Raw genomic sequence first — 23818 nt, forward strand, 5'->3', positions numbered from 1 at the left:
GTCGCAAGTGCTAAGAATGGGTCCAGCAGACAGGATTAGGGAAGGGAAGGGGAGAGGCACTGTCTTAGGTGACAGTGTCCCTCCGGCTTCTCTGAGGAGTAGCCACTGAAGCTGAGAGCTGACAGTTGAGAGGGCTGGGAATAGAGTTCTGGGGTTGGAACAGCATGTGTGAAGACCCTGAAGTAGGCGAGTGAGGTCTGGGGATGGGAGCTATAGGAACAGGGTCCTGCTGGCCCAGGGGCTGGAGGAGTCTGGAGGCATTTGCCACTTTCTTGCTGAGTGAAATTGGGAAAGTTGCTTCCCCTTCCCAGGCCACCCCTTGCCTATCTGCCACCAGAACCTGCCTCATCAGGTGCTGGCAGGAACAAATGAGATAATGTAGGTAAAGCCCCCTTAGCCTGTGCTAGATCTCGAGTGGTGGTTTTCATGATGCTAAGTCGAGCGTCGTAACTCTGGTGCATTAGAGATGTTTCAGGGGAAGCCTCCTCCATAGGGGGGCATTGCTTTGTTCAACATTCTGGTCCCTAGCACTTGGCATGGTGCCTCATATACAGCAGGTGTTCAGTAAATGCCCACTGCTTTTTCTTTCCACACGTCCAGCTCCCCTTAGGGCCTTCTGGCAGCTGGGCCCAGGATGTTCAGATGTTTACCTGTACGAAAGTGTGGGTGGCAGTTTTTTAATAAGTCACTTTTAGGGCAATATTTCTGAGAGTGAGTTTGGCCAGTAGCTGAATCAGTATCACCAAGGCTACTTGGGAATTGCAGGTTTCCAGGCTCCACACTGGACCCATTTGGCTCAGGCATCTGCATATTTAACAGACTCCTTCTGCCCACAGTAATGCTTCTGCCCCCATGTTTGTGAAGTACACAGCCTGGGTCTGCATAGTAGCTGTGTCAACCAAGTTTGTCCTTGCTTATATATATGTTAATTTTAATAAATAGTATATGTAAATAAAAGTAAATATATTAACATAATATAATAAATAAAAATAAATATAATAATATATAATAATATAAAAAAAATATAAGTACTTCAAAATATATATCTAAAATATATACTAGTTAATGCATAACTTGCTTATATATAATTATATATCAAATATGTTACTCATTTAAATATATCATTATACAACAATTTTTTAATTTTTTATTTTTTTATATACATATTTATTTATATAACAGTTTTTAAGGGAGAGGCATGCAGATACCAGACCCACTTTCTCTGGTCCCTTCAAGAGAAGGCTCTTTGTTTTCTAACACTTCGAACTGTTCTCTGAGCAGGGCCGCTGCCCCCACCCTCCGGTGTTGCCAGGCTGTGAGATGCTGTCCGTTGCATGCTCTGGCTAGGCCCACATCACCAAGAGAGCCCCCGGGGGAGGGCGTGACGTCCCCTGCACTGAGACCTTGTCATCACCCCTGCCTGGCTTTCAGGTCCACCCTGAGAATGAAGAGTGGACGTGCTTTGAGCAATCTGCCTCACTTGACATCCGGTCCTTTTTTGGCTTCGAAAGTGCCCTAGAGAAGCTTGCCATGAAGCAGTACACAGCCAACGTCAAGAGGGTAAGGGGTGGGCTCCGTCAGTCACCAGAAGGAAGGTACATAGACCTCAGAGCCTGCTGTCCTGGCTCAGAACCCACTTTGTCACCTGACAACCCAAGTGACATTGGGCAAGATCGATCCTTCACCTTCCTTGGCCTCAGTCTTCTCATCCATAGAATGGGTGTCCGAATAATGACCATAACACACAAGATAAGTGGAAACTACTCAGCCCATATTGGAGGCACCATAATATTATCCTGATGCTCCCTGATGTCTGGGGCTTGTGTGATAAACTCTGGACAGAGGGAGGGCTTTCTGGGATGCTTTCTCCTGGTTAAAAAGGTTGCTGTGTAAAGATCTCCAGCCCATCACTGAGTATGGAAGACTTTCCATATAATGAAACAGGTGAAACTCACTTTAGCAAGATATTTTATCCAATGTGTTATCCACAGAAAAATTATTAATGAATTATTTTACATTTTTTGTTCCGTATAAACTCTTGGAAATGCAGCTCATATTTGACACAGCACATCTCCCTTCAGACCAGCAGCATTTCAACTGCTCAATAGCCACATGTCAGGGTTGGGACTGCGGCCAGGTGGGGGTGACTCCCAGGCTGACGCGGTTACCCCACTATCCTGCCCTGGTGCTCATGTGCCTCTGGTCTCTCTGGCTTCCAGGGGAAGGAGGTGATTGAGCATTACCTGAACGAGCTCATCTCCCAGGGCACCTCTCACATTCCCCGGTGGACACCTGCCCCCGTCCGCGAGGAGGACGCCCGCTCCCAGGCTGGGCCGAGGGATCCTGGCTCCCTGGAGGCTGACAGGCCCTGCAGCGGCCCAGGTCCTGCTCCTGAGACAGTCATTACAGACGGTAGGTCCCTGCGGCTCAGGCCAGCTGGCTGGGTCCATGTCCTTGACCCCCACCCCCAACCACCCAGTCCCTGGAAGCCCCCTTAAGGTTTGCTCACTCTGTGGGGGGAGAATTGCTACTCATCCCCTTGGGAGTGGGTCTGGGACCTGGAATGACTCAGCTTCCTCCCTTTCCTGCTGCTTCATCCTCTCTTCTTTCCAGCCCAAGAGCCAGAACTGGTTTATTTCTAAATCAGGAATTGATCTGATCTGGTGCCTGAGGGCTGCCCTTTTCTCTGGTTTTAATACTATTTTTAATTATATGAGTAATGCACGATGATGGTAGAAAAAAAATTCAAACTTCTTGGAAGATGTAAATTTAGGAAATAAGACTCCTTTCTTCTGCCTTGAGGCATGTGTTTGTATTTCCTGAACTATCTAGGCATCTATATGTATGTAACATGTACACACACACGTGTATACAGGCATGCACACGTGTACAGTTTATGTTGAATGAATGAGAGCATGTTATACATTCTACTTGATGTTTTGCTTATTTTCATTTACCAATGTTGCTTGAACAGCTTTCTGTATCACTGCATTTGTCTTAGCACTTTGCAGTATTTCATGGTGTGGTGATACCATAACTTATTTACTGATAAACATTTAGTGATTATTGGTTATTTTCAGTTAATTTAGCTAATCTTCCATTGATGGACATTTAGGCCCTCGGTTTTTTATTTTTATTTTTTAAAATATTTTATTTATTTATTTATTAGAGAGAGAGAGAGAACAGGCATAAGCAGGAGGAAAAGCAGAGGGAGAGGGATAAGCAGGCTCCCCAACCCGAGGCTCAAACCCAGGACCCTAAGATCATGACCTGAGCTGAAGGCAGGTGCTTAACCAACTGAGCCACCTGAGAACCAGGTGCCCCGGTTCTCATTTTTTTAAAAATATAAATAATAGGTATATCTTTGTACCTAAGGTTTTTATATTTGTATGAGTATATATGTAGCATAAAATTTTTAAAGTAGAATTGCTGGGTCAAAGATTATATGCAGCTGAAATTTTGGCAGATTTACCAATTAGGCCTGCAAAGAGGTTGTACTAACCAGTGTTCCCACCAAAGGTATGTAGCTGCGTCTGTTCCTGACGCCATGCCAGCTCCCCACAAGACTATTATTAAATGTTTTAAACTGACGGGTGCCTGGGTGGCTCAATCAGTTAAGTGTCTGCCTTCAGCTGAAGTCATGATCTCAGGGTCCTGGGATCGAGCCCCATGTCATGTCCCTCTGCCTCTCTGCACCGCCACCCGCCTCACTTGCTCATGAGTTTGCTCTCACAAATAAAAAAATTAATTGTTAAAAATAAACTGAAAGCAAAAAGAGACCACTGGTAGGTGAGTGGGGCCAAATATTATTTTCTTGTGCTTAGTGACTCTGTATTGCTTTTTTGTGAATCTCTGTTCTTGAACTGTGTCTATTTTCCTATTTGCCCATTGATTTCTTACTGCTTTGTAAGAGCTCTTTGCATTGAAGGCAATTAGCCTTTTGTCATATTTTAGATTTTAGTTGACATGGGAAATGCTCACAGTTTAATGTTAAAATTAGAAAAATAAAAAACCAACCCTAGGACACAAAACTATACATACCCCATGAATTCAGTTTTAACCATATGCATGTGTGCTCATGATGATTCGGTTTTTCCTCTGGGGTCACTGAAGTGTAGGGCTTGGCTTTCTTGGAGACAACGCCATGGAACCACTACTACATCAGGGGCAGTGTTTGGGGAGAACAAAATTCATTCGTTCAACGAGTACTTACTCTGTACCAACTACATGCACTAGCTGGCTGCTGTGGTACGTGCACTTTAAAATATTTTAAAAATTAAAACTCTGCCCCTTCTTGTGCACACTGCCGGGTGGTCATGCCCTCTGCCCCCCTCATTTTGTATCAGGCTTGTCCTTCCTTCTCCGTCTGCTCTGTCCACCAGCAGGGCCGGTGCTCAGGAAGGCTGGCAAGAGGCAGAGTCATGCCCCTTCCGCCCTGCTGTGGATCACTGTGCCTTTGTGCTCAGGAGAAAGGGACCTTCACAGCTGCATAGAGGCTGGAAGGAGGCTGGTATCTCCTGCCTCCCTCGTGCTTTCTCCCTCATCCTCTCCATACCCCCTTCCTGTCTTCCAGTATGTCCACTTCTGACCACTCTGAGGTGTTTTGGGGTCTGGATGCTCCCTACCCCACCAGCATCTCTCCTGCCTCTGTTTACCCAGATGCCTACTGATCTCCAGGCCTGGACTTTTTTTGTTTGTTTGTTTTAGAGGGAACCATTGGGTCCTGCTGCTGGACGTGCACACATTCCATTTATGTTCTTATTGTGCACACAAAAAACGAGCTGTGCCCATGGGGGCTGCTCTTTGTGGGCCGTCTGCCCACTGCTGAGATGCTAACATGCTTATGAGCCTCACCACACCAGCACCTGCCACCCCAATAGTTAAGAGTGGGTGCCGGGACCTCAGGTGGGAACACTAGCCTCTGAATGCCTGCACACGCTGACCCCAAACAGCCCAATCGTGTAGGATGGAACTGAACACTGGGAATGCTCTGTGCAGCTCCCGGGCTGTATTTTGGGGTCAGGGCTCTGTCTAAGAAAAGCCTCAGACCCACAAGGGGGCCGGGAAGTGGGAAGGCAAAAGGAATCGTATTTATGTACCATCTCTTTTATTTTTTTATTTTTTTATTTTTTTGTACCATCTCTTTTAAGCTGGGTGCACCGCATGCACTCACTTGGAACTTAATTTCTCTTGACCTCAGTTTTGTCTTCTGTGAAGTGGGGACAGTAGTGTGTTTGCCTCACAGGGGTGTTGGGAGAGCTCACTGAGATGATGCATGTCTAGAAACATGAACACATATCATTAATAATCTACAGAGGGCAGGACAGCTCCAGGGGATGGGAATTACCTTGATTTCCAAGGGTCAAAGGACAAATCACTTGCCTCAGTGAGATCCGGGCTGGCCCCACCCTGAGTTTTCAGAATCACCTCAGAAATGGGTCAGCAAGACCAGAGCATATGGAGCCCACACGGCTGCTCTTTGGTGAAAGGGCCACTGTACTCCACGTTTCAGATCCGAGGCGGCCAGTAAGGTGAGGGTTCCAGAAAGGGTAGACCGCCTGGTGAGGAGAGTGGCGTTGCCCTCTGGTCCTGAACTCCTCATCTTCTCCTGCAGGGGACAAGCTGGATGCAGACTACATTGAGAGGTACCTGGGCCGTCTCACGCCTGTGCAGGAGAGCTGCTTGATCCAGCTTCGGCGCTGGTTGCAGGAGACCCACAAAGGCAAGGTGGGTGCAGAGCTGGGATCTATGAGAGAACACATCCAATGATGGCTACTCACCTCAGGCATGGGGGCAGGGGGCAGGTAAATAAGCTGATGTAATTAGCAATCCTGGAAACTTCTATTTTGCCTTCTCTTCTCTTTAAATTCAATTAAATGAACATATAACTGTATTATTAGTTTCAGAGGTAGAATTCAGGCTTCGTCAGTTGCATACAACACCCAGGGCTCATTACTTCAAGTGCCCATCACCCGGCTCCCCTATTTTGCCTTCTTTTTATATATATTGTCTCACGTATCTATAATGCACGCCGTGCATACCACTGATCGTGGGGTTTCTCATCCTCTGCTCTGTTGACATTTGAAACTGGACAGTTCTTTATGGGGTGGGGCTGTCCTGTGCCCTGTAGGGTGCCGAGCAGCATCCTGGCCACCACCACTAGATGCCAGGAGCTCTTCTCCCCCATTTGTGACAACCAAAAGTGGCTCCAGGCTCTAAGCCCCATAACATGCATGTTCATCGTGCATGTAGGTCCCAAGCATGGACTTGCCCTTCACCTTTGTTGAATAGGAACTTGAGCTTGAAGTTCTTTCCTCATGCTGTGGCGGGGCGGGGTCGGGGGGGCAGACAAGGGAGGTAGTTTCATGTTGGGCTGTGATTTAACCTGTCTGCCCCCTGTTTTCTCATCTGTGAAAGGGGGATAATGCTAGCACATGCCATCTGGAGTGAATTACAAGGGACAGTCCACATAAGGTGCCTAGAGTTGTGTCTGGCTCAGTATGAGCAGGAAAGAGGAGCTTTAATTGGGGCTGGGTTTCCCTGCCTGTTGATATTTGCCTGAGGGAAGGAAGGAGAGTTGGCAGGGTCTTAGCTTGTCACCTCGGTGTATCAGTTAGACTCTGCATTACGTGTGGTAGGAACGCAGCTTGAGGGCACCTGGGCGGCTCAGTGGTGGAGCCTCTGCCTTCGGCTCAGGGCGTGATCCTGGGGCCCTGGGATCAAGTCCCACATCGGTCTCCCTGCAGAGAGCCTGCTTCTCCCTCTGCCTGTGTCTCTCTGCCTCTCTCTCTGTTTTTCATGAGTAAATAAATGAAATCTTAAAAAAAAAAAAAAAAAAAAGGAATGCAGCTTGAGTCAAGGCAAAGAAATAAAGAGAGGAATATTTATTGGCTCATGGAACTGTTGAGCGGGGTGTATTAATTTTCCAGGGCTGCTGAAAGAAAATGCTACAAACTGAGTGGCTCAAAACAACAGAAACTTATTCTCACAGTTCTGGAGGCCAGAGTCTGAAATCAAGGCGTGGGCAGTGTTGGTTCCTTCTGGAGGCTCTGAGGGAGAATCTGAGCCATGCCTCCTCCCTCCTGGCTCCTGGTGGCTGCCATCGGTCCTTGGCTTGTCGATGTGGCACTCCAGTCCTGGCTCCGTCATCACGTGGCCGCCTTCTCTCTGTGCATCCTGTGTGTGTATCCAAATTCCCCTCCTGGAGTAGAGGGCCCACCTCCAGCGTGACCTCATTTTAGCTAATTATATCAATATAGATTCACTTCCAAATAAGGTCCCATTCTGAGGTTCTGAGTGGACGTGAATTTTGAAGAGATGTCATTGAGTCTAGCACAAGGGGCCACGCAACCTGTCTCAGGGGTGTCCTGAACCAGGACTCACACACAGTCGGGACTCCCGAGCTCTTGTATCTGTTTAGTTCTCTGCTGCATCCCCATCAGACTCCCTGCCCTGTTGAGCTTGGAGCTGTGGCTGCCCTGGTAGCTTGCAGGCTCACCTCTGTCACTGCAGAGCAAGGGGTTCAGGATCCATTCTTCTGATTTAAATTGTCTGAGTGCTCTGATTGGGTTGTGCCACCGCCGAGACCATGGGAGTGGACACATGCTGAGTGGCCACACCAGGTAAAACCAGGACTGGTGTTGGGGCGTGGGGAGGAAAGGCAGCTCCCCCAAAAGAAAAGAGATACGTGAGAAGGGAGGAACGTCTGGCAGCCAAAACTCACAGATATTCACCACAGCTCACCCTTGACAGCATCGTGGTTAACCGTATGGTCCTTCTCCCAGTAAGTATTTTGCAGATAAGACAGGAGACTCGTTTTCCATAATTTTGTGGGCTGGGTTAGGGAACACCATTCCACAGGCTTTCTCCTTCTCTTAGATTCCCAAAGATGAGCACATCCTTCGGTTCCTGCGGGCTCGGGACTTCCACCTGGACAAAGCCCGGGAGATGCTATGCCAGTCCTTGAGCTGGCGAAAGCAGCACCAGGTGGATCTGCTCCTTCAGACCTGGCGACCCCCTGCCCTCCTGGAGGAATTCTATGCTGGCGGCTGGCACTACCAGGACATAGGTGCGTCCCTTTACCTACAGAATGCACAGGCAAACTTTGGTCACTTCCAAAGGCGCTTTGGAGGCCACTTTTCATGTTGGCATCTTAGTATTTTTTCCCCTTGGACTCATCTGGGCATCTGGAGATGCCCTTGGGGTTCACTCAGCCATGAGGAAGGTAGGGCTGGAATGGACATCTGAGCTCAAAATGGCATTTCTCACGCAGTGGCAGCGTTAGCCCACCCTTGCTTTTGATCACTGGGATCGCACACCTAAGGGCTGCACGAGTATGCGTTTGTGCTCCGGGATTGCTATAGCAAATTACCACAAACTGGGTGGCTTGAGGCAACAGAGATGTATCTTCTCATAGTTCTGGAGGCAGAAGCCCTAAATCAAGGTGTGGGCAGGGCCACGCTCCCTGCAGTGCTCTAGGGGAGAACCTCTGTCCGCCTCCTCCAGGTCCCGGTGGCTCCAGGCCTTCCTTGGCTTGTTGCCACAGCACCCCAATCTCTGCCTGTCTTCACATGGCTTCCATCTGGGTGCCCCTCTGTGTCCTCTCCTCTTCTTACGAAGACCCCAGGTCACTGGATTTAAGGCCCCCACTGATCCAGTAGGATTTCATCTCAGGGTCCTTAACTAATTTCATCTGGAGACTATTTCCAAATGCGGTCACATACAGAGGTTCTGGGTGCACATGAACTTTCAGAGGAGGCTATTCAACTCACGACAAATAACTTCTCTTTGTTTCTTACTAAGCTGCCCTTCACGCCGGCGCCCATTATGCTTTTCAATGCCCTTTATGTAAAAATTCATATCTATTGATTAGGGTGAGTGCTTGACTCTCCTGAAGAGCCGGTTGGAGCACTTTATTTTAATATACAGTCACTCCTCATTATTCATGGGTTCCATATTTGTGAATTTGCCTACTCACTAAAATTTATTTGTAACCCCCCCTCCCAAGTCAATACTCAGGGTGCTTCTCCGATCAATTACGAATGTGGACAGAGTGGTAAAAAATCAGTTGTCCGACCTGCGTGTCCCCCAGCTGAGATTGAACAAGATGTCCCTCTGCCTTTTTGTTTCAGCTCTTACATGTTAACAAGTTAACAAGAGTCCTTTTTAAAGTCCATTTAGTACTACTTTGTTTTTTTTTAAAGATTTTATTTATTTATTCGACAGAAGGAGAGAAAGAACACAAGCAGGGGAGGGAGGCAGGCAGGGGCAGAGGGAGGAGCAGGCTCCTGGCTGAGCAGGGAGCCCGATGAGGCGCTGGATCCCAGATCCTCGAGATTATGACCTGAGCTGAAGGCAGACGCTTAACCAACTGAGCCATCCAGGTGCCCCCACTCCTTTTTTTTTTTTTTTTTTTTTTGCATTTTTGTGGTTGTGTGTGTGTGTGTGATTTTGCTCTTTAGAATGGCCCCCAGGCGAACTGTGGAAGTGCTGGCTGGTGTTCCCAAGCACAAGAAGGCTGTGATGTGTCTCATGGAGGAAATGTGTGCGTTAGTTAAGCTTCATCTGGGCTTGAGTGTGGTGCTGCTTGTTCAATAGATTTTTTGTCTTTGTTTTCTTTTTTTTGTTTTGGCTTGATGCTGATGAATCAACAGTACATGTATGTACTCCATAAGGTGTCCTTAAATAGAAACACACACAGGACAAGGTTATGTATTGATCAGTTGACAAAAATGTTATGTCTAGAGGCTCTTAGAGACCTTACTCCATATTTTTCCTTTGAAGGGATGCATCATTATTCCCCAAATTCAGTGTTCTAGGTAACTTTTAGAAAACAATCACTATCGGGGTGCCTGGGGGGGGTCAGTCGGTGAAGCATCTGCCTTCAGCTCAGGTCATGATCCCGGGGTCCTGGGACCGAGCTCTGTGTCAGACTCCCTGCTGAGCTTCTCCCTCTCCCTGCCCCTTGCTTGTGCTCTCTCTCTTTCTCTCAAACAAATAAAATGTTTAAAAAAAAAAAACCCAAAACATCACTACCCTGAATAATAAGAATCGACTGTATTAGTAGATACTTCCTTCTTTTTCCTATTTGCTTTAGTTGACAGCAAGCAAAGAGCCAACATTATCCACTCTCTCCAAACTCCTTCATAAAATGGTTCATATCTTAAAAAAAAAAAAAAAGCTTTAAAATAAACATTCAGTTTTAGGACAAGTTTTCAGAACAGTGGCTAAGGTCATGTAGAGAGTTGCTGCATGCCCCTCACCCAGTTTCCTCTGCGATGTAAATCCGTATTCGTAAATATGTGGACGGGAGGGGTGGGCTGAGCCATAGGAGCCTTCTCTGAGGAGAGGTTTGGGCCTGCCCTCTCACCAGCACCCCTGAAATAATGTCCCTTCTCTTTGCTCGGCCTCCTCGCCTACAAAGACGGCCGCCCCCTCTATATCCTGCGCCTGGGCCATATGGACACCAAAGGCTTGATGAAGGCCGTGGGGGAGGAGGCTCTGCTGAAGCATGTGAGTCGGGGTCCCCCGCTCCCTGGATCCCAGGGCTGCCCGTGGGTGGAGCAGCCAAGTGCACGTTTGCCAGCATATTCTCTGCTTTCCAGGTTCTTTCTGTTAACGAGGAAGGACAGAAGAGATGTGAAGGGAACACAAAGCAGTTTGGCCGTCCTATCAGGCAAGAACCCCCGCCAGGAGCCAATTCCCCTGAAATAGTAAAAACAGCAAAGGTCCATTGGGCATAGACGCTGGGCCGGCCAGCATGCTGGGTACTTTACAGAAAGGTCCTCACTGAATTCTTACAATGATCCTGTGAGGCAGGGACTGTTCTTGTTCCTGTGGGGAGACTGAGGCTCAGATGCTCAGCCAAGGCTGCTGCTAAGTGGGTAAGTGGCAGCGCCGAGATTTGAACCTGCTCCTGTCCGCTTCGGGCTCCAGGACGTTATCCCCTGTGCCACATCGCCCCGTGGACCTTGCTTTCCGAGGCAGCTCTGCGCCCCCCACCCCCAAGCACCACCTTGACTCTGTCTTCCAGGCAGGTGGACTCGCAGGTGTCTCTGCACATCCAGTAACCCCCACTCCTCTGCCGGAACTCAGTTTCCCACATGAGCACTTGCGGTGTACTGAAGCTTCCTGAACTGTAGCTCGCTCATCTGTCATGTGGGGACAACATCACCAGTCCCGGGGGTTCTGTGTGGATCAGGGACAACGACCGTTGAGGGCCCCACAGATGCGCGTGTTAACACTCCGCAGTGGGCGCTTCTGAAATCCCGGATTCCTGTTGTCCTTGTCCAGTCCAGGAGCGTCCTGAGGCTGCAGCTTCTTATTCCAGAGCAGCCTGATCTTTGGGAAAATTAAGTTCCTTTGCCTTTTTTTTTTTTTTAAGATTATTTATTTATTTATTTATTCGTGAGAGACACACACAGAGAGAGGCAGAGACACAGGCAGAGGGAGAAGCAGGCTCCATGCAGGGAGCCCGACGCGGAACTCGATCCTGGGTCTCAAGGATCAGGCCCTGGGCTGAAGGCGGCGCTAAACCGCTGAGCCACTGGGGCTGCCCAGTTCCTTTGTTTTTGGAGTTTTCCTAAGGGGACATGCATTGGTTGGGGTGGGGAAGTCGACCACTCAGGGTCCTGATCAGAAGTGGAGGTCACGGGAGAGGGCTCAGATGACAGGGTGTCACGAGGGACTCCTCACAGCACGGGCTGGAGGAAGGGGCTGCGGGGGGACTAGCCGCTCTAGTATATCGCTTATTTCCCTAATGAATCAGTATTAATAACGTGGAGGCTCAGGGAGGTTCAGGAACTTGGCCAAAGCCGCACGGCAGGCAAACGGCAGAGCTGGGATTTGAGTCCAGGCCACCTGAGGCTCGGGAATGCGTGCCAGCGCTTCTCCCGCAGTCGGCCCCTTCTCACCATCTGTTTGTTTGTTTGTTTTTTTAAGATTGTATTTATTTATTCATGGGAGACAGAGAGAGAGGCAGAGACACAGGCAGAGGGAGAAGCAGGCTCCATGCAGGGAGCTCGAAGTGGTACTCGATCCTGGGACTCCAGGATCATTCTCTGGGCCAAAGGCAGGCACCAAACCACTGATCCACCCAGGCACCCCCCTTTTCACCATCTGGTAGCAAAACACGCTTTCCGAGTGCGAGCTATGTCCTGTCCCCACAGAGAGCTTTATACATACTATCTCATTTAACCCTAACAACTACTTGAGATGGGGACTCTTACTGTTACGGCCACTGTCTTGATGAGGAAGTTGCCCGTGTCACCCAGCTCTCGGGGATGGAGGTGACACCTGAATTCAGGTGCCTAGCCTCAGAGGCCACACACCGAACCTCCTCACCGCAGGGCCTCCCCAGCCAAGGGTCAGGGGTGGTAGGATCCACGAGAGTGTCCCATGGCTCCTGCCCCTCTACTCCCAGCCCTGCTTCCTGAGCCTCCCTGTCCATTCCTGTCTGCCAGCCTCGGAGTCCCGCCGCCCCAGGGGTCAGGGGCCCTGGGCAATGGCAGAGCAAGCCGCAGTGAGTGGCCTGTCTCTGCTGCAGCTCCTGGACCTGCCTGGTGGACTTGGAGGGTCTCAACATGCGGCACCTGTGGCGGCCGGGGGTGAAGGCCCTGCTGCGCATGATCGAGGTGGTCGAGGACAATTACCCCGAGACCCTGGGCCGGTTGCTCATCGTGCGAGCCCCTCGTGTCTTCCCGGTGCTCTGGACGCTGGTGAGAGTGGGTCATGGGTCCGAGCCCCGCGTTGGGCGTAGACATTACTTCAATAAACGAAAACTTAAATAATAAAATGGTTGTCCTGTGAATGACATCTCGATATAAAACAAACAAAGCCTTTCCATCCTGTCTCCTCTCCCTCACTTCAGATCAGCCCCTTTATCAACGAGAACACCAGGCAGAAATTCCTCATCTACAGTGGCAGCAATTACCAGGGCCCCGGAGGCCTCGTGGACTACCTGGACAGAGACGTGATCCCCGACTTCCTTGGGGGAGACTGTGTGGTGAGTGTGTGGGTGCAAGCCCTGGGCTGTGGCCTTGGGAGGAGCAGAGATGGCTGGGCCGGGCTGCAGAGGTCCGGTGGGGCTGGAGTGGGGCCGGCCGGCGTTGGGGGGGCTGAGACCTGGAGAGGCCATGCGTTCTCTCTCTCTCTCTCTCTCTCTCTCTCTCTCTCTCTCTCTCGGGAGGGCAGGGTTTGTTTTAGAAGCTGCTGCAAAGGGACGCTTGGGTGGCTCAGCGGTTGAGCGTCTCTGCCTTTGGCTCAGGGTGTGATCCCGGGGTCCTGGGATCGAGTTCTGCATCGGGCTCCCTGCATGGAGCCTGCTTCTCCCTCTGCCTGTGTCTCTGCCTCTCTCTGTGTGTCTCTCAGGAATAAATAACTAAAATCTTTAAAAAGAAGCTGCTGCAAAGAGAGGTGAGTCCTCTCCAAAGGAGGGGCCTGACCTTGATTCTTTCAGGCACAGTGATTCACGTGGAAGTTTCTGGAAGCCCAGAGACCAGGCCTGTCAAAGGTTTACCTTGCTATTCCCCATTCAGTGTGTTGCTAGGCAGCCGTCAGAGTTCACCTGCTGACTTTGCGCCCTCTGCTGCCAGGAGAGGTGACTCAAACATCCCAGTGGCCTGGACCATGGAGCTGGTGTGCCCAAAGGGATTTATTCCCAACCCACAGTCCCACGGAGTGGAAAGATCGGCCAACTGCTTCAGGGAGGGGCAGCCACAGACCCCTTTTACTGCCTCCCCCTGGGGGTGAGATGACACAGGAATGGGTGACCTTGCGTCACAACTGTCATCTCTCATCTGGCTACAGGAGGCCAGGCCCCTCTTCCTTCTGTAACGGAACACCAAACTCCAACCTTACATGATTTCTGAGTAAAAAAAAAAAAAAGGCATTTCCCAGAAATTTCTGCCAACCTTGCCCATTGTCTCCACTTGCTGAGATACGGATACGTGATTTATGCTTAGCAAATGGGCCTGTAAGACCAGCATGGTAATAAGAGACTGGGGGGGCCTGATAAACATGGATTTGTGCCCGGGCTCAGCCACTTGCTGTTGTGGGACCTCAGGCAAGTGGCCTGACCTCTCTGAGCTTCCATTTTCCTTCTCTGTGCACAGAATAATAGCTCCGACTACATGTGGTTCTGGAGAGCACATGAGGTCATGGAAGCCCTGTACCCTACTAAGGGGTCGCTGTTACACCTGCAGTTTCAGTGTCATGGCTGGACCCTGACCTGCCACGTTTGTCTTTGTCTCTCAGTGTAATGTCCCCGAAGGAGGGCTGGTCCCCAAGTCCCTCTATCTGACGGAAGAGGAACAGGAGCACACGGACCAGCTACGGCAGTGGAGAGAGACCTACCAGTCGGCCAGCGTGCTCCGAGGGGCGCCCCATGAGGTGCTGGGACCTGGCCTTGGAGGGCCACTGGGCTGGGGTGTTGTCTTAGGTCAGGGTCCCCTGAAGCAGAGCCGGAGACAAGGGTTCTTGTGCCAGCGGCTCATTGAGGGTGAGCTCAGGAAAAACCTGTAAGGAGCAAAGGGACAGGATGGGAGTGGGGAAGGATGTAAGCACAGGGGCGGTGCAGCCACAGCTCGCCCAGCCTGATCACAGTGAAGCACTGGGCTATGCAGAGCATGACAGATGGACAGGCCTTCTGTACCCTCATGTCAGTCCTTGGCTGTAGGTCACCCACCCCGTGACAGGTGGGACCTCCCAGCCATTTCAGACAGAGGCAGGTCCATTTGCCCAGAGCTGTTCTTAGACAGTGGAGGCTGGGACCTCAGTGGCCCATCTTCCCCACAATGAGGACTGGAGACCCAGGTGGGTACCCACAGTACCTCCTGCAGCTGACCTCCCATCCCAGCTCCCCAGGTAGGATCCCAGACCAGACTCTGACTGTGCCCCTCCCCATGCAGGTTGCAGTGGAGATTCTGGAGGGGGAGTCAGTCATCACCTGGGACTTTGACATCCTGAGAGGGGATGTGGTGTTCAGCCTGTATCACAGCAAGCAGGTGCCCAAGCCTGGCCCCCAGGAGCCTGGGGCCAGGGCTGGCGGGCAGCTGACGGACAAAGGCTGGGTCCTAGGTGTGGATTATAGCCGTGTGGAGGCCCCTCTCGTCTGCCGGGAAGGGGAGAGCATCCAGGTTTGAATTCCTTTGTTCATTTAGTCATTCATCACGCAGGATTGAGTGTTCACTGTGTGCCAGTTATTCCAGGAGCGCCAAACTAGATGAACTAGATCTGGCCTTTGACCTCAGGGACCCTGTGGGACAGTCGGGGAAAAAGACTGAGCAGATCCAGAACTCTGGGGACCCCAGAACCCCAGCCCCAGAATCCCTTGGACTCTTGTCAAAGATGCAGATTGCCAGGCCCCATGCCAGGAGTGTAACTCAGAACCTTTGGGCACGAGGCCTAGACTCTGCATCCCTCACCCTCTCCCAGTGATTTCTGATGTGTAAGTTCCAGAAGCTATGCAGCAGAGACGCTCCATGTCTGGGGACAGAACTCAGATGAGTCTTGGAACATGAACCCCCTTGCTACTCACATTCTCCACGAGGCCAGAGCTTGCAAGTCTTCTAACACCTGCCTCACTCACTCACTCACTCACTCACTCACTCACTCACTCACAGTGTGCCAACAAGCTCTGGTGAGCAGATCTCACCACAGGTCCCTGGGCAGCAGGCTGTCTTGACCTCACACACCAGCGCCCCCAGCCCTCCCTGAACTTGCTTTTCTTACAACTAACACCCACAGTCTCACTGTCCAGGCCCTCAGCTAACTCTAACCAACCTGCCAGTTCCCTGCCCAAATCCCTCCCAGGGCAGCAGAACAAAAGCCCCACCAAATCCAGGCATTTAACCAGCTGTATTTGTGGTCCTGCAACCACAGCCTCACCCCAGGCCTCCACGCTCACCAGATTCAGAGGGAGGCTCTCAGCCCCCAGAGATAAGGAGTAACAGCAGAGAGGTCAAGGATGACTTTGGGAAGCCCTGGAAGAAGTCCTGCTGGTGGACTGGTTTAGCAAGGGGCTCCCATCCCCAGGCGGACCAGAGCCTCAGGCAGGGCTCCTGTGTTGCAGGGCTCCCATGTGACCCGGTGGCCTGGCATCTACTTGCTCCAGTGGCAAATGCATAGCCCCCCTGGCAATGTGGCCTGCAGCCTGCCGGGTGTGGAGGACGTCCTGACGGCCCTGCATAGCCCCGGTCCCAAGTGCAAACTCCTCTACTACTACGAGGTGCTGGCATCTGAGGACTTCAGGTAGGCGGGGCTGGAGTAGGGAGCTTGGGCAGGAGGGGCCCCCCTACTTCCCTCCAGGCCAGGCTCACAGCACTTCTGAGGCCCCTTCCTTCTGGGCTGGGGGCATTGGATTCACCTCCCCTACTCGCCTTTGACCTTATCCAGGCAGGACTCCAGCACTGGGATTGTTAAAATTCTCCAGTGGTTCAGTACATGTGTGAGCAATCGGATCAAACACTATGTCCAAATGCTGCTCCAGCCACAGAACCTCCCCTTCAAATGAAGCTTTGGACAGAAGCCCCACATACCAGATAGATCGTGGTGGGGAGGGGAGCCCAAGGCCCTCCTATTTGGACCTCTTCTCACTCCTAGAAACCCATAAAACAGGGTTGGACCATCCTAGAACATTGCAGAACAGTGTCTCGCAGACACCTCTCCCCAGGCGTTGCTTTCAGAGAGGCAGGGAGGTGTTGTGGTTATGACCTCCAGCACCTCCTGGTTGCTGTGTGACCTTAGGCAAGTCACTTAAGCTGTCTGAGCCTCAGCCTCCCCATCTGTTAAACGGGGACCACTGAAACCCCTACGTCATGGGGTTGTCATCAGGATGAAATGGTTGGGGGAAGCCTGCCCTTCACTGAGGTATACAGTGAGCACTTGATAGCAAAAATGGAGCAGAGAGTGAGGAGATGGAGTAGGCATTTTCTTCAAGGCTTTACATTTTATCTTTTAAAAACAAACATGATTTTGCATCCTGCTTCATGAAGTATCTGTGTTAGTTTCCTTATTTTTCTCTTCTTTTTTTTTTTTCCTTAAGTAGGCTCCATGCCCAACATGGGGCTTGAAATCATGACCCTGAGATCAGGACCTGAGCCGAGATCCAGAGTCAGACACTTAACCAACTGAGCTACCCAGGCACCCCTGTGTTAGTACCCCTCTAAAAAGAAGCCTTTGTATTCTTTACCATGGAGTCAAATTGAGGCTCTGGCAGGTGTCACATCTGTATCCATATGCAGGTGGAGCTCCAAATATCCTAAGGGCGCATGCAGCTCAGTGTGGGAGATACTGGGCCAGCGGTAAACAGCTTGTTTTGGCCACTGGGCACCAATGCAGGAGACAGACACTGTAGACACAAGGGTCTGGGGGTTGCTGCCTCCAGGAGGGCAGGTAGGCTGAAGGGTGGGCCAGACGCTGCTGGCCAGCCTGTCTGGACTGGTCAGTGTGGGCCAGCCTGGCTGCCCGGACCTTCAACAGCTCACAGAGAACCAGTTCAAGGGCATGTCCCTGGCTGTCCCCAGTAGGCAGGCAGTAGGCTGGATCCCCGGGGTCCAGACACACAGGTCTACCATCAAGGACCAGGAGACCACATGACACATGTGTGTAATTATGAACAGTACTGTAGGGACACCTGGGTGGCTCAGCGGTTGAGCATTTGCCTTTGGCTCTGGTCGTGATCCCGGGGTCCTAGGATCAAGTTCCGCATTGGGCTCCCTGCAGGGAGCCTGCTTCTCCCTCTGCCTGGGTCTCTGCCTCTCTCTGTGTCTCTCATGAATAAATAAATAAGATCTTAAAACAAAACAAAACAAAACAAAACAAAACAAAACAATACAGTACTGGGGATCCCTGGGTGGCGCAGCGGTTTAGCACCTGCCTTTGGCTCAGGGCGCGATCCTGGAGACCCGGGATCGAATCCCATGTCGGGCTCCCGGTGCATGGAGCCTGCTTCTTCCTCTGCCTATGTCTCTGCCTCTCTCTCTCTCACTCTCTCTCTGTGTGACTATCGTAAATTAAAAAAATAAAATTAAATTAAAACAAAACAAAAACAGTACTGGATGCCATGAAGGTATTCCAGCCTGGGGTCCTCACCCAAGGTTACACAGCTAGGAGGTGCCAAGCAATCATGCTTGCTCTCGCTCTCTCCCTCTGTCAAGTGAACAAAATTTTTTTTTGTTTTATATTTTATATTTTCAGCACAGCATGTTTTCAGGGCACAGGACAAGGGGCTTGACACAGGATGGGCAGGAGATATGGAGGGGTTCCTGGGAAGTGACACTGGAGTTGAGACCTAGGTGGCTTACACACATATCGCCTCGGGGGAGTGGGTGGTTGTCAAAATGCAGACCCTGCAGCTGTGGGGCCGGGGAGACTCTGCAGCTCTAACAAGCTGCAGGGGGTGCTGGCGGTGCTGGTTTCCACACCAGGCTCCCAGTAGCCAGGCCCCTAAAGCTGCGCTGGCCAGCAGGTAGCTACTAGCCACACATAGCAATTACACTTAGCTGTTACAGCTAAATGAAAGCCAAAAATCAGTTCCTCCGCTGCGCAGGCCACATTTTGTGTGCCCAATAGCCCCAACGTAGCTGATGTAGAATGTGCCCGGGCTCGCAGAAGGTTCTCCTGGACAGCGCTGCTCTGAAGTCTGGAGTAGAAGTTAACCAAAGTTAACAGTCAGGAGAGAAAGTGCTTCTGGCAGCAGGTGCAGACCTGCACAGATTCCAAAACAGGAGGCGCGTATCAGAGAAGCTGAAAGGAGGTGTGGGGGTGGGGGGGCTAGGGATAGAGCTGGGGACTGGCAGGCTGTGGGGCACCCTCTGGGCCATGCTAGATCCCCGGCTCAGGGGAGCCCCTGCAGGTGTGTAGCAGGCTGGGATCTTAGGGGCTGGGGCAGGAGGATGGGTGGAGCCTCGTTTCTCACCGTAACTTCACTTGCTTTTCCCTCTGCACTTGCCCTCTGTGCCTGGGGTGGTTACCAGTCTTGTGGTAAGAGCCCTGGGGCCCCATCTGCAGCATCACCAGCTTTTCCACTGCTGTGTGAGGGCCCCAGGGTTCCGTCACCACCCGAAGGTAATGTGCGTGCGACGCTCTTCCTCCCCAGGGGCTCCATGTCCAGCCTGGAATCCTGCACCAGCGGCTTCTCCCAGCTCAGCGCCACCACCTCCTCCTCTTCGGGCCACTCCCACAGCAGCCCCCTGGTCTCCAGATAGCTGGGACTGAGCCCTGTGGGGCAGCCCTTTGGGGCAGCCCGCTCGCCTCTCACGTCTGCGAGTGTCCAGGGGGTCTGGGACCGTGGGGGGCTACAGCCCAGGGAGTGGACACTAAGTTGGGGCATCTGGAACCAATGGCAATGATCCAGCTCGTGCACTCTTGAGGATGCAAGGACAGAATTACCTCCTGTGGGCTTCCTGTAAGGAAAAGCCCAGGAGCAGGTGGGTCTGCTTGGTCTGGGAGCTCAGGAATGTCATCAGGCCCAGCATCCCCTCTCCACCTCTGGCTCTGCTTTCCTCTCCTTCTCAGGGGCCCTCCCCATGCAGGGGGCCCCATCACCGTTAGGCTCCCCCTTTCCCACCAGCTCAGCTGCAGAAGAGAACCTCTCTCCCACAAAGTCCCATCCGAGCTCCCAGAGTTGAGTCTAATCAGCCCATCTGGATCCCATACTGCACCAATGACAGTTTCCAGGAGACCCGAGAACACTGATTGGCCAGCAGGTCCTGTGTCCGACCTGGACCCATCACCATGTGGGGATGGGGTCTCAACGATTGGCCCACCTGGACCACATGCTTGTACCTGAACTGGTTTGCAAAGCATAAAGGGGTTGCCTCTAGGAATACTGGGGTACTCCACAAAAAGAAGAGGGAAAGAACTCTGGGTAGGCAGAAATGACTGTGCTCACAGCTGATTCCTTAACGATGTCCTGTGTCTCAAGACATGTGTGTCCCATGACATGCATCATGAGCATTTACAGGAGTTACAGGCTTCACTTTCTGTGAGGAGCAGCCCACCTGGACCGGAAATCCGTTTTCCCAGCACTTGGCTAGGAAGTCAACCTGACCACCGCTGACTTGAGGAGGGTAGAGAGGCCCAGGCAGTGACAAAGTGGCTCTGGCTGTCTTTAAACTCCTCTGGAAGCCCTTTCCTTTCCTTGGAGCTGTTTGACTATGACTTTTTTGGTTGTACGTCACAGAGACTCACACAAAAGGGTAACAAGTCATGAGTACGTGTAACTGGCCAGTCTAGGAATCCTTGCTTCAGGTAAGGCTGGATCCAGGATCCAGTCCTGGCATCAGGACTCCCCTGTGGGGAGGAGGAGGTTATGACTCTGTTGTGTCTGCCCCGGGGCAAATATGACCCCTGGAACCAGCTTCAATATTGACAGACTTTCCCTAAGTTCCAGATTTTTGGGTATCCTTGGATACTTCTTTCCTTTCCTGGGCTTCCAAAAACACAACAAGTCAGAGGTTACTAACTGGCAGCCTGCAGTCTGATCTGGCTTTTGTTTTATGCCTATAGAGAGATTTTTGAAAAATATTTTGTTTACTTGACAGAGGGAGAGAGCGAGAGCAAGCACAAGCAGAGGTAGAGACAGAGCGAGAGGGAGCAGCAGGCTCCCCGCTGAGTAGGGAGCCCAACGTGGGGCTCGATCCCAGGACCCCAGGATCATGACCGGAGCCAACTGCAGATGCTTAACTGACTGAGCCACCCAGGTGTCCCGCCTATAGAAGGATTTAAAAACGGGCATTTCACACAGAAATCAGGCTGTCCGGCTTCCCTCAGGCATTTGGGACTGTTGACAAAATGGGGCCACTTTTGCCATGTAAAGGCAATACAACTGTGTCCCTGGATGGGACCACCCCAAATCCTCACCTCTCTATCAACCAGTCCACCTCACTCAGTCACATTATCTGGCTGGGAGGGACCTCACTGATATGGCTCTGTCAGTAGCAGCCCCAGGTGCCAAGTGGGGCCAGATGGTTCAATGTCAGTCTTCTTTCATAGCCTTGCTTACAGCTGAGGTCATCTCTGGTCAATACCCAGAGTTACGGGGCCTTGCCCAAGGAGTAGGTTTACAACCATGGGCTTCATGCTTCCACGCAGTCTCGGCGTGATGGAGCAAGGAGAGCAAGGACTTCCTTGCATACCAACCTCACCCCAAACCTGGAGCAGAGGGAAGGAGTTATTTTGTCAGAGACATCTTTCTCCTTGCAGAGAGGGAGTCTCATCCACCTGTTTGCTCCTCAGGTACAGGAACAAAATCCAAAACTGCATCCAGCATCGAGGTGTGTGTGCACATGAGGTAGACAGGGGGAGCCTGGAGACGCTCTCCAAGTGAATTGCCCCCACGTCACCAGGTATTTATCAGTCAGGATTGTGAGATACTTTCACCAGTCTTTAGATGAGTTTCTAGCTTGCTTTCTAAAACCCAGGTGTGCCCTAGAAGCATTCTGGGGTAAGCTGCCCTGGCACTCCCCACATACTAATCGCATTAATTGTCTAGGACTAGCACCAGGGAAGGATGGAGAAGCCTTTCCTTGACTTGGGATTATACATGGCTTGGCAACTGGAACTTGTATCTGCTGTGAACAGTCCAGCCTCAGACCCTCTCAGTTCTCCCCCTGAGAGCTCATTCTTTCTCCTTTAAGAAAGATCTAGCTCAAACTGACTTAGGCAACGAAGGGACTTCCATTGGGATGGCTAAGGGCTTTCTTGCTGCAAGTATGGCTGGATCCAGGAGCGTGGTGTCCCCAGGCTCGTGTGCTCATCCTCTCAACCTCACCCAGGCCCCTTGGCTCTGTATCTCTTCTCACACTGGTCTCATCCTCTCCTCCACCCAGTGGAAAAGGTGGCTGCCAGCAGCCCCAAGCCTACAACAACAATCTCTAAGGCTCAGAGAATTCTCTTTCCATCTCAAATCCCACAGAAGGCTCTGACTGGCCCTGTTTGAGTCGATAGGTCACTCCTACAGATGTATTGGCCAAGGGGCTGTGGGTCCTGTGATTGCCATTTCTTCCAGAAACAACAGTGGGATAGGAGAGAGCAGGTCACCCCAGGACAAGGGAGGCTGGGTCACAGAAGCAGCAAATAGCCATGGCGGCATCTGCTGCCATCCCCCTCCCTTGCTGGAGGTCTCTGGGGTCTAAGCTGAAGCTCCATCAATCAATAGGTCTTTCCTACCTTTGGGAGGCGTGAAATTAAAAATCCAAGGAAGGGCTGCCAAGTTCCTGGCTTCTGTATTTCCCTAGACCTCAGGGTTGGAAGCCCCTTGGCTTGGTGTTTCCCCATCTTGTTCATTAACCTGTTGTGACCAGGACAGAAACAACCCACAAGCCAAAGGATCCTGCCCATGCACTGTGTTTTAGGAGCTTGGGTCTTAAACTTTAGATGGGGCGGGGTTCAAACCCCAGCCTTCTTTTCACTAGCTGTGTAACCCCCAGCAGGTGACTTAACTCCCCCGTGCCTCAGTTTCCTCATCTGTAAAATGGGGATGTGCCTACCTCATTCACTGGGTTGTAGTGGGACAAATGAGAGCAGCTGTAGAATCCACAACCCAGTGCCCAGCACACAGAAAGCACATGATAGGGGTAGCCCTGGTGGCGCAGCGGTTTAGCGCCGCCTGTAGCCCAGGGCGTGATCCTGGAGACCCTGGATCAAGTCCCACGTCAGGCTCTCTGTATGGAGCCTGCTTCTCCCTCTACCTGTATCTCTGCCTCTCTCTCTCTCTCTCTCTGTGTGTCTCTATGAATAAATAAATAAAGTTAAAAAAAAAAAGCACATGATAAACGTCACAGGTTATCCTGATGATCGAAGGCTTCCCAACCAAACACTCCAGACTCCTTCCTGAGGCTGCCCGCCTGTCACTGTTTCTCATGGGACAGAAGGCTCGGCACCACGTGCATCTGGAGGAAAGTGGGTGTCAGACTATTCCTTCCCTCTTACTTTCCCATTTAGAAACTGCTTGCGTTTTTCTGGGCAAATCCACTAATCTGGAAGAGCATCATTCAGAGTGGTTATTTCCACTCTCTTCCATTCTCTGGCTAGAGGATGTTCTCTGTACAGGCTGAAATAAGGGGTTTCTGACAACTTCTTCCCCCCACCCTGCACTCTGGAATATATTGCTCCTCCTGTAAAACGAACTGTTGGATGAGAATACTGTAATTCTGTTCCCCGCACTCGATTTCAGCCAGTAAAACATGACGTTCCCTATTTGCCTGATCATTTGCTCCAACCGAAAGCATTAAACGTTTCAAGTGTGGATGTACCTCAACTGTCTACCTCCTTAAACCCTGGAGGTTTCCCTGGGCTTGTTACTCCGCACTGTTGTTTCTAAGACTCAAAAGCATTTTCAAAAGGAGTGATAGCACCCTCAAAGGGTTGCAAGTTGGTTCTTGGGCGGAGGTGGAGGGGAGCCCATTAAAAAAAAAAATCACGTTACATATAAAGCACAGATACACGGTAGTAGTTCTCTAGGGGTGCGGCTGCCCGAACAAATTATCACGAACTTGGTAGCTTAAAACAACAGGAGTTGATTCCCTCACAGATCTGGAGGCCGGAAGTCTGAGATTCTGAGATCAAGGTGTTTGCAGGTATTCGTTCCCTCCTAACACTAGGAGAGGATCCTTCCTGCCTCTTCCAGCTCCTTGCTTGTGGCTACATCGCTCCCATCTCTGCTTATCTGCGGATGGCTGCTTCTCTGTGCATCTTGTAAGGACACCAGTCACTGGATGTAGGGCTCATTCTAAATCTAGTAGGATTTTAGCTTGAGATCCGTAACTGATTATATCTGCAGAGACTACTGTCAAAGAAAGTCACATTCTGAGGTTCT

General features: G+C 51.2%; 1 protein-coding gene across 4 annotated transcripts in view; it reads left to right on the plus strand.

Moving 5' to 3' along the window:
* SEC14L5 (SEC14 like lipid binding 5) overlaps nucleotides 1-23248 on the plus strand; it is a 42237-nt gene extending 18989 nt beyond the window's left edge. For all 4 annotated transcript variants that reach the window (XM_077906509.1, XM_077906512.1, XM_077906510.1 and 1 more), the window contains 12 exons: nucleotides 1432-1560; nucleotides 2220-2412; nucleotides 5615-5727; nucleotides 7879-8068; nucleotides 10424-10512; nucleotides 10605-10675; nucleotides 12545-12716; nucleotides 12869-13003; nucleotides 14254-14388; nucleotides 14907-15134; nucleotides 16070-16248; nucleotides 19097-23248. In XM_077906509.1, the coding sequence (XP_077762635.1) occupies nucleotides 1432-1560; nucleotides 2220-2412; nucleotides 5615-5727; nucleotides 7879-8068; nucleotides 10424-10512; nucleotides 10605-10675; nucleotides 12545-12716; nucleotides 12869-13003; nucleotides 14254-14388; nucleotides 14907-15134; nucleotides 16070-16248; nucleotides 19097-19205 (1743 nt within the window). In that variant the 3' untranslated portion in view covers nucleotides 19206-23248. The remainder of the gene's footprint in view (nucleotides 1-1431; nucleotides 1561-2219; nucleotides 2413-5614; nucleotides 5728-7878; nucleotides 8069-10423; nucleotides 10513-10604; nucleotides 10676-12544; nucleotides 12717-12868; nucleotides 13004-14253; nucleotides 14389-14906; nucleotides 15135-16069; nucleotides 16249-19096) is intronic.
* The last annotated feature ends 570 nt before the right edge of the window (nucleotides 23249-23818 follow it).

Source organism: Canis aureus, chromosome 8 (assembly GCF_053574225.1).
Source record: "Canis aureus isolate CA01 chromosome 8, VMU_Caureus_v.1.0, whole genome shotgun sequence".
In the NCBI taxonomy this organism is placed as follows: Eukaryota; Metazoa; Chordata; class Mammalia; order Carnivora; family Canidae; genus Canis; species Canis aureus.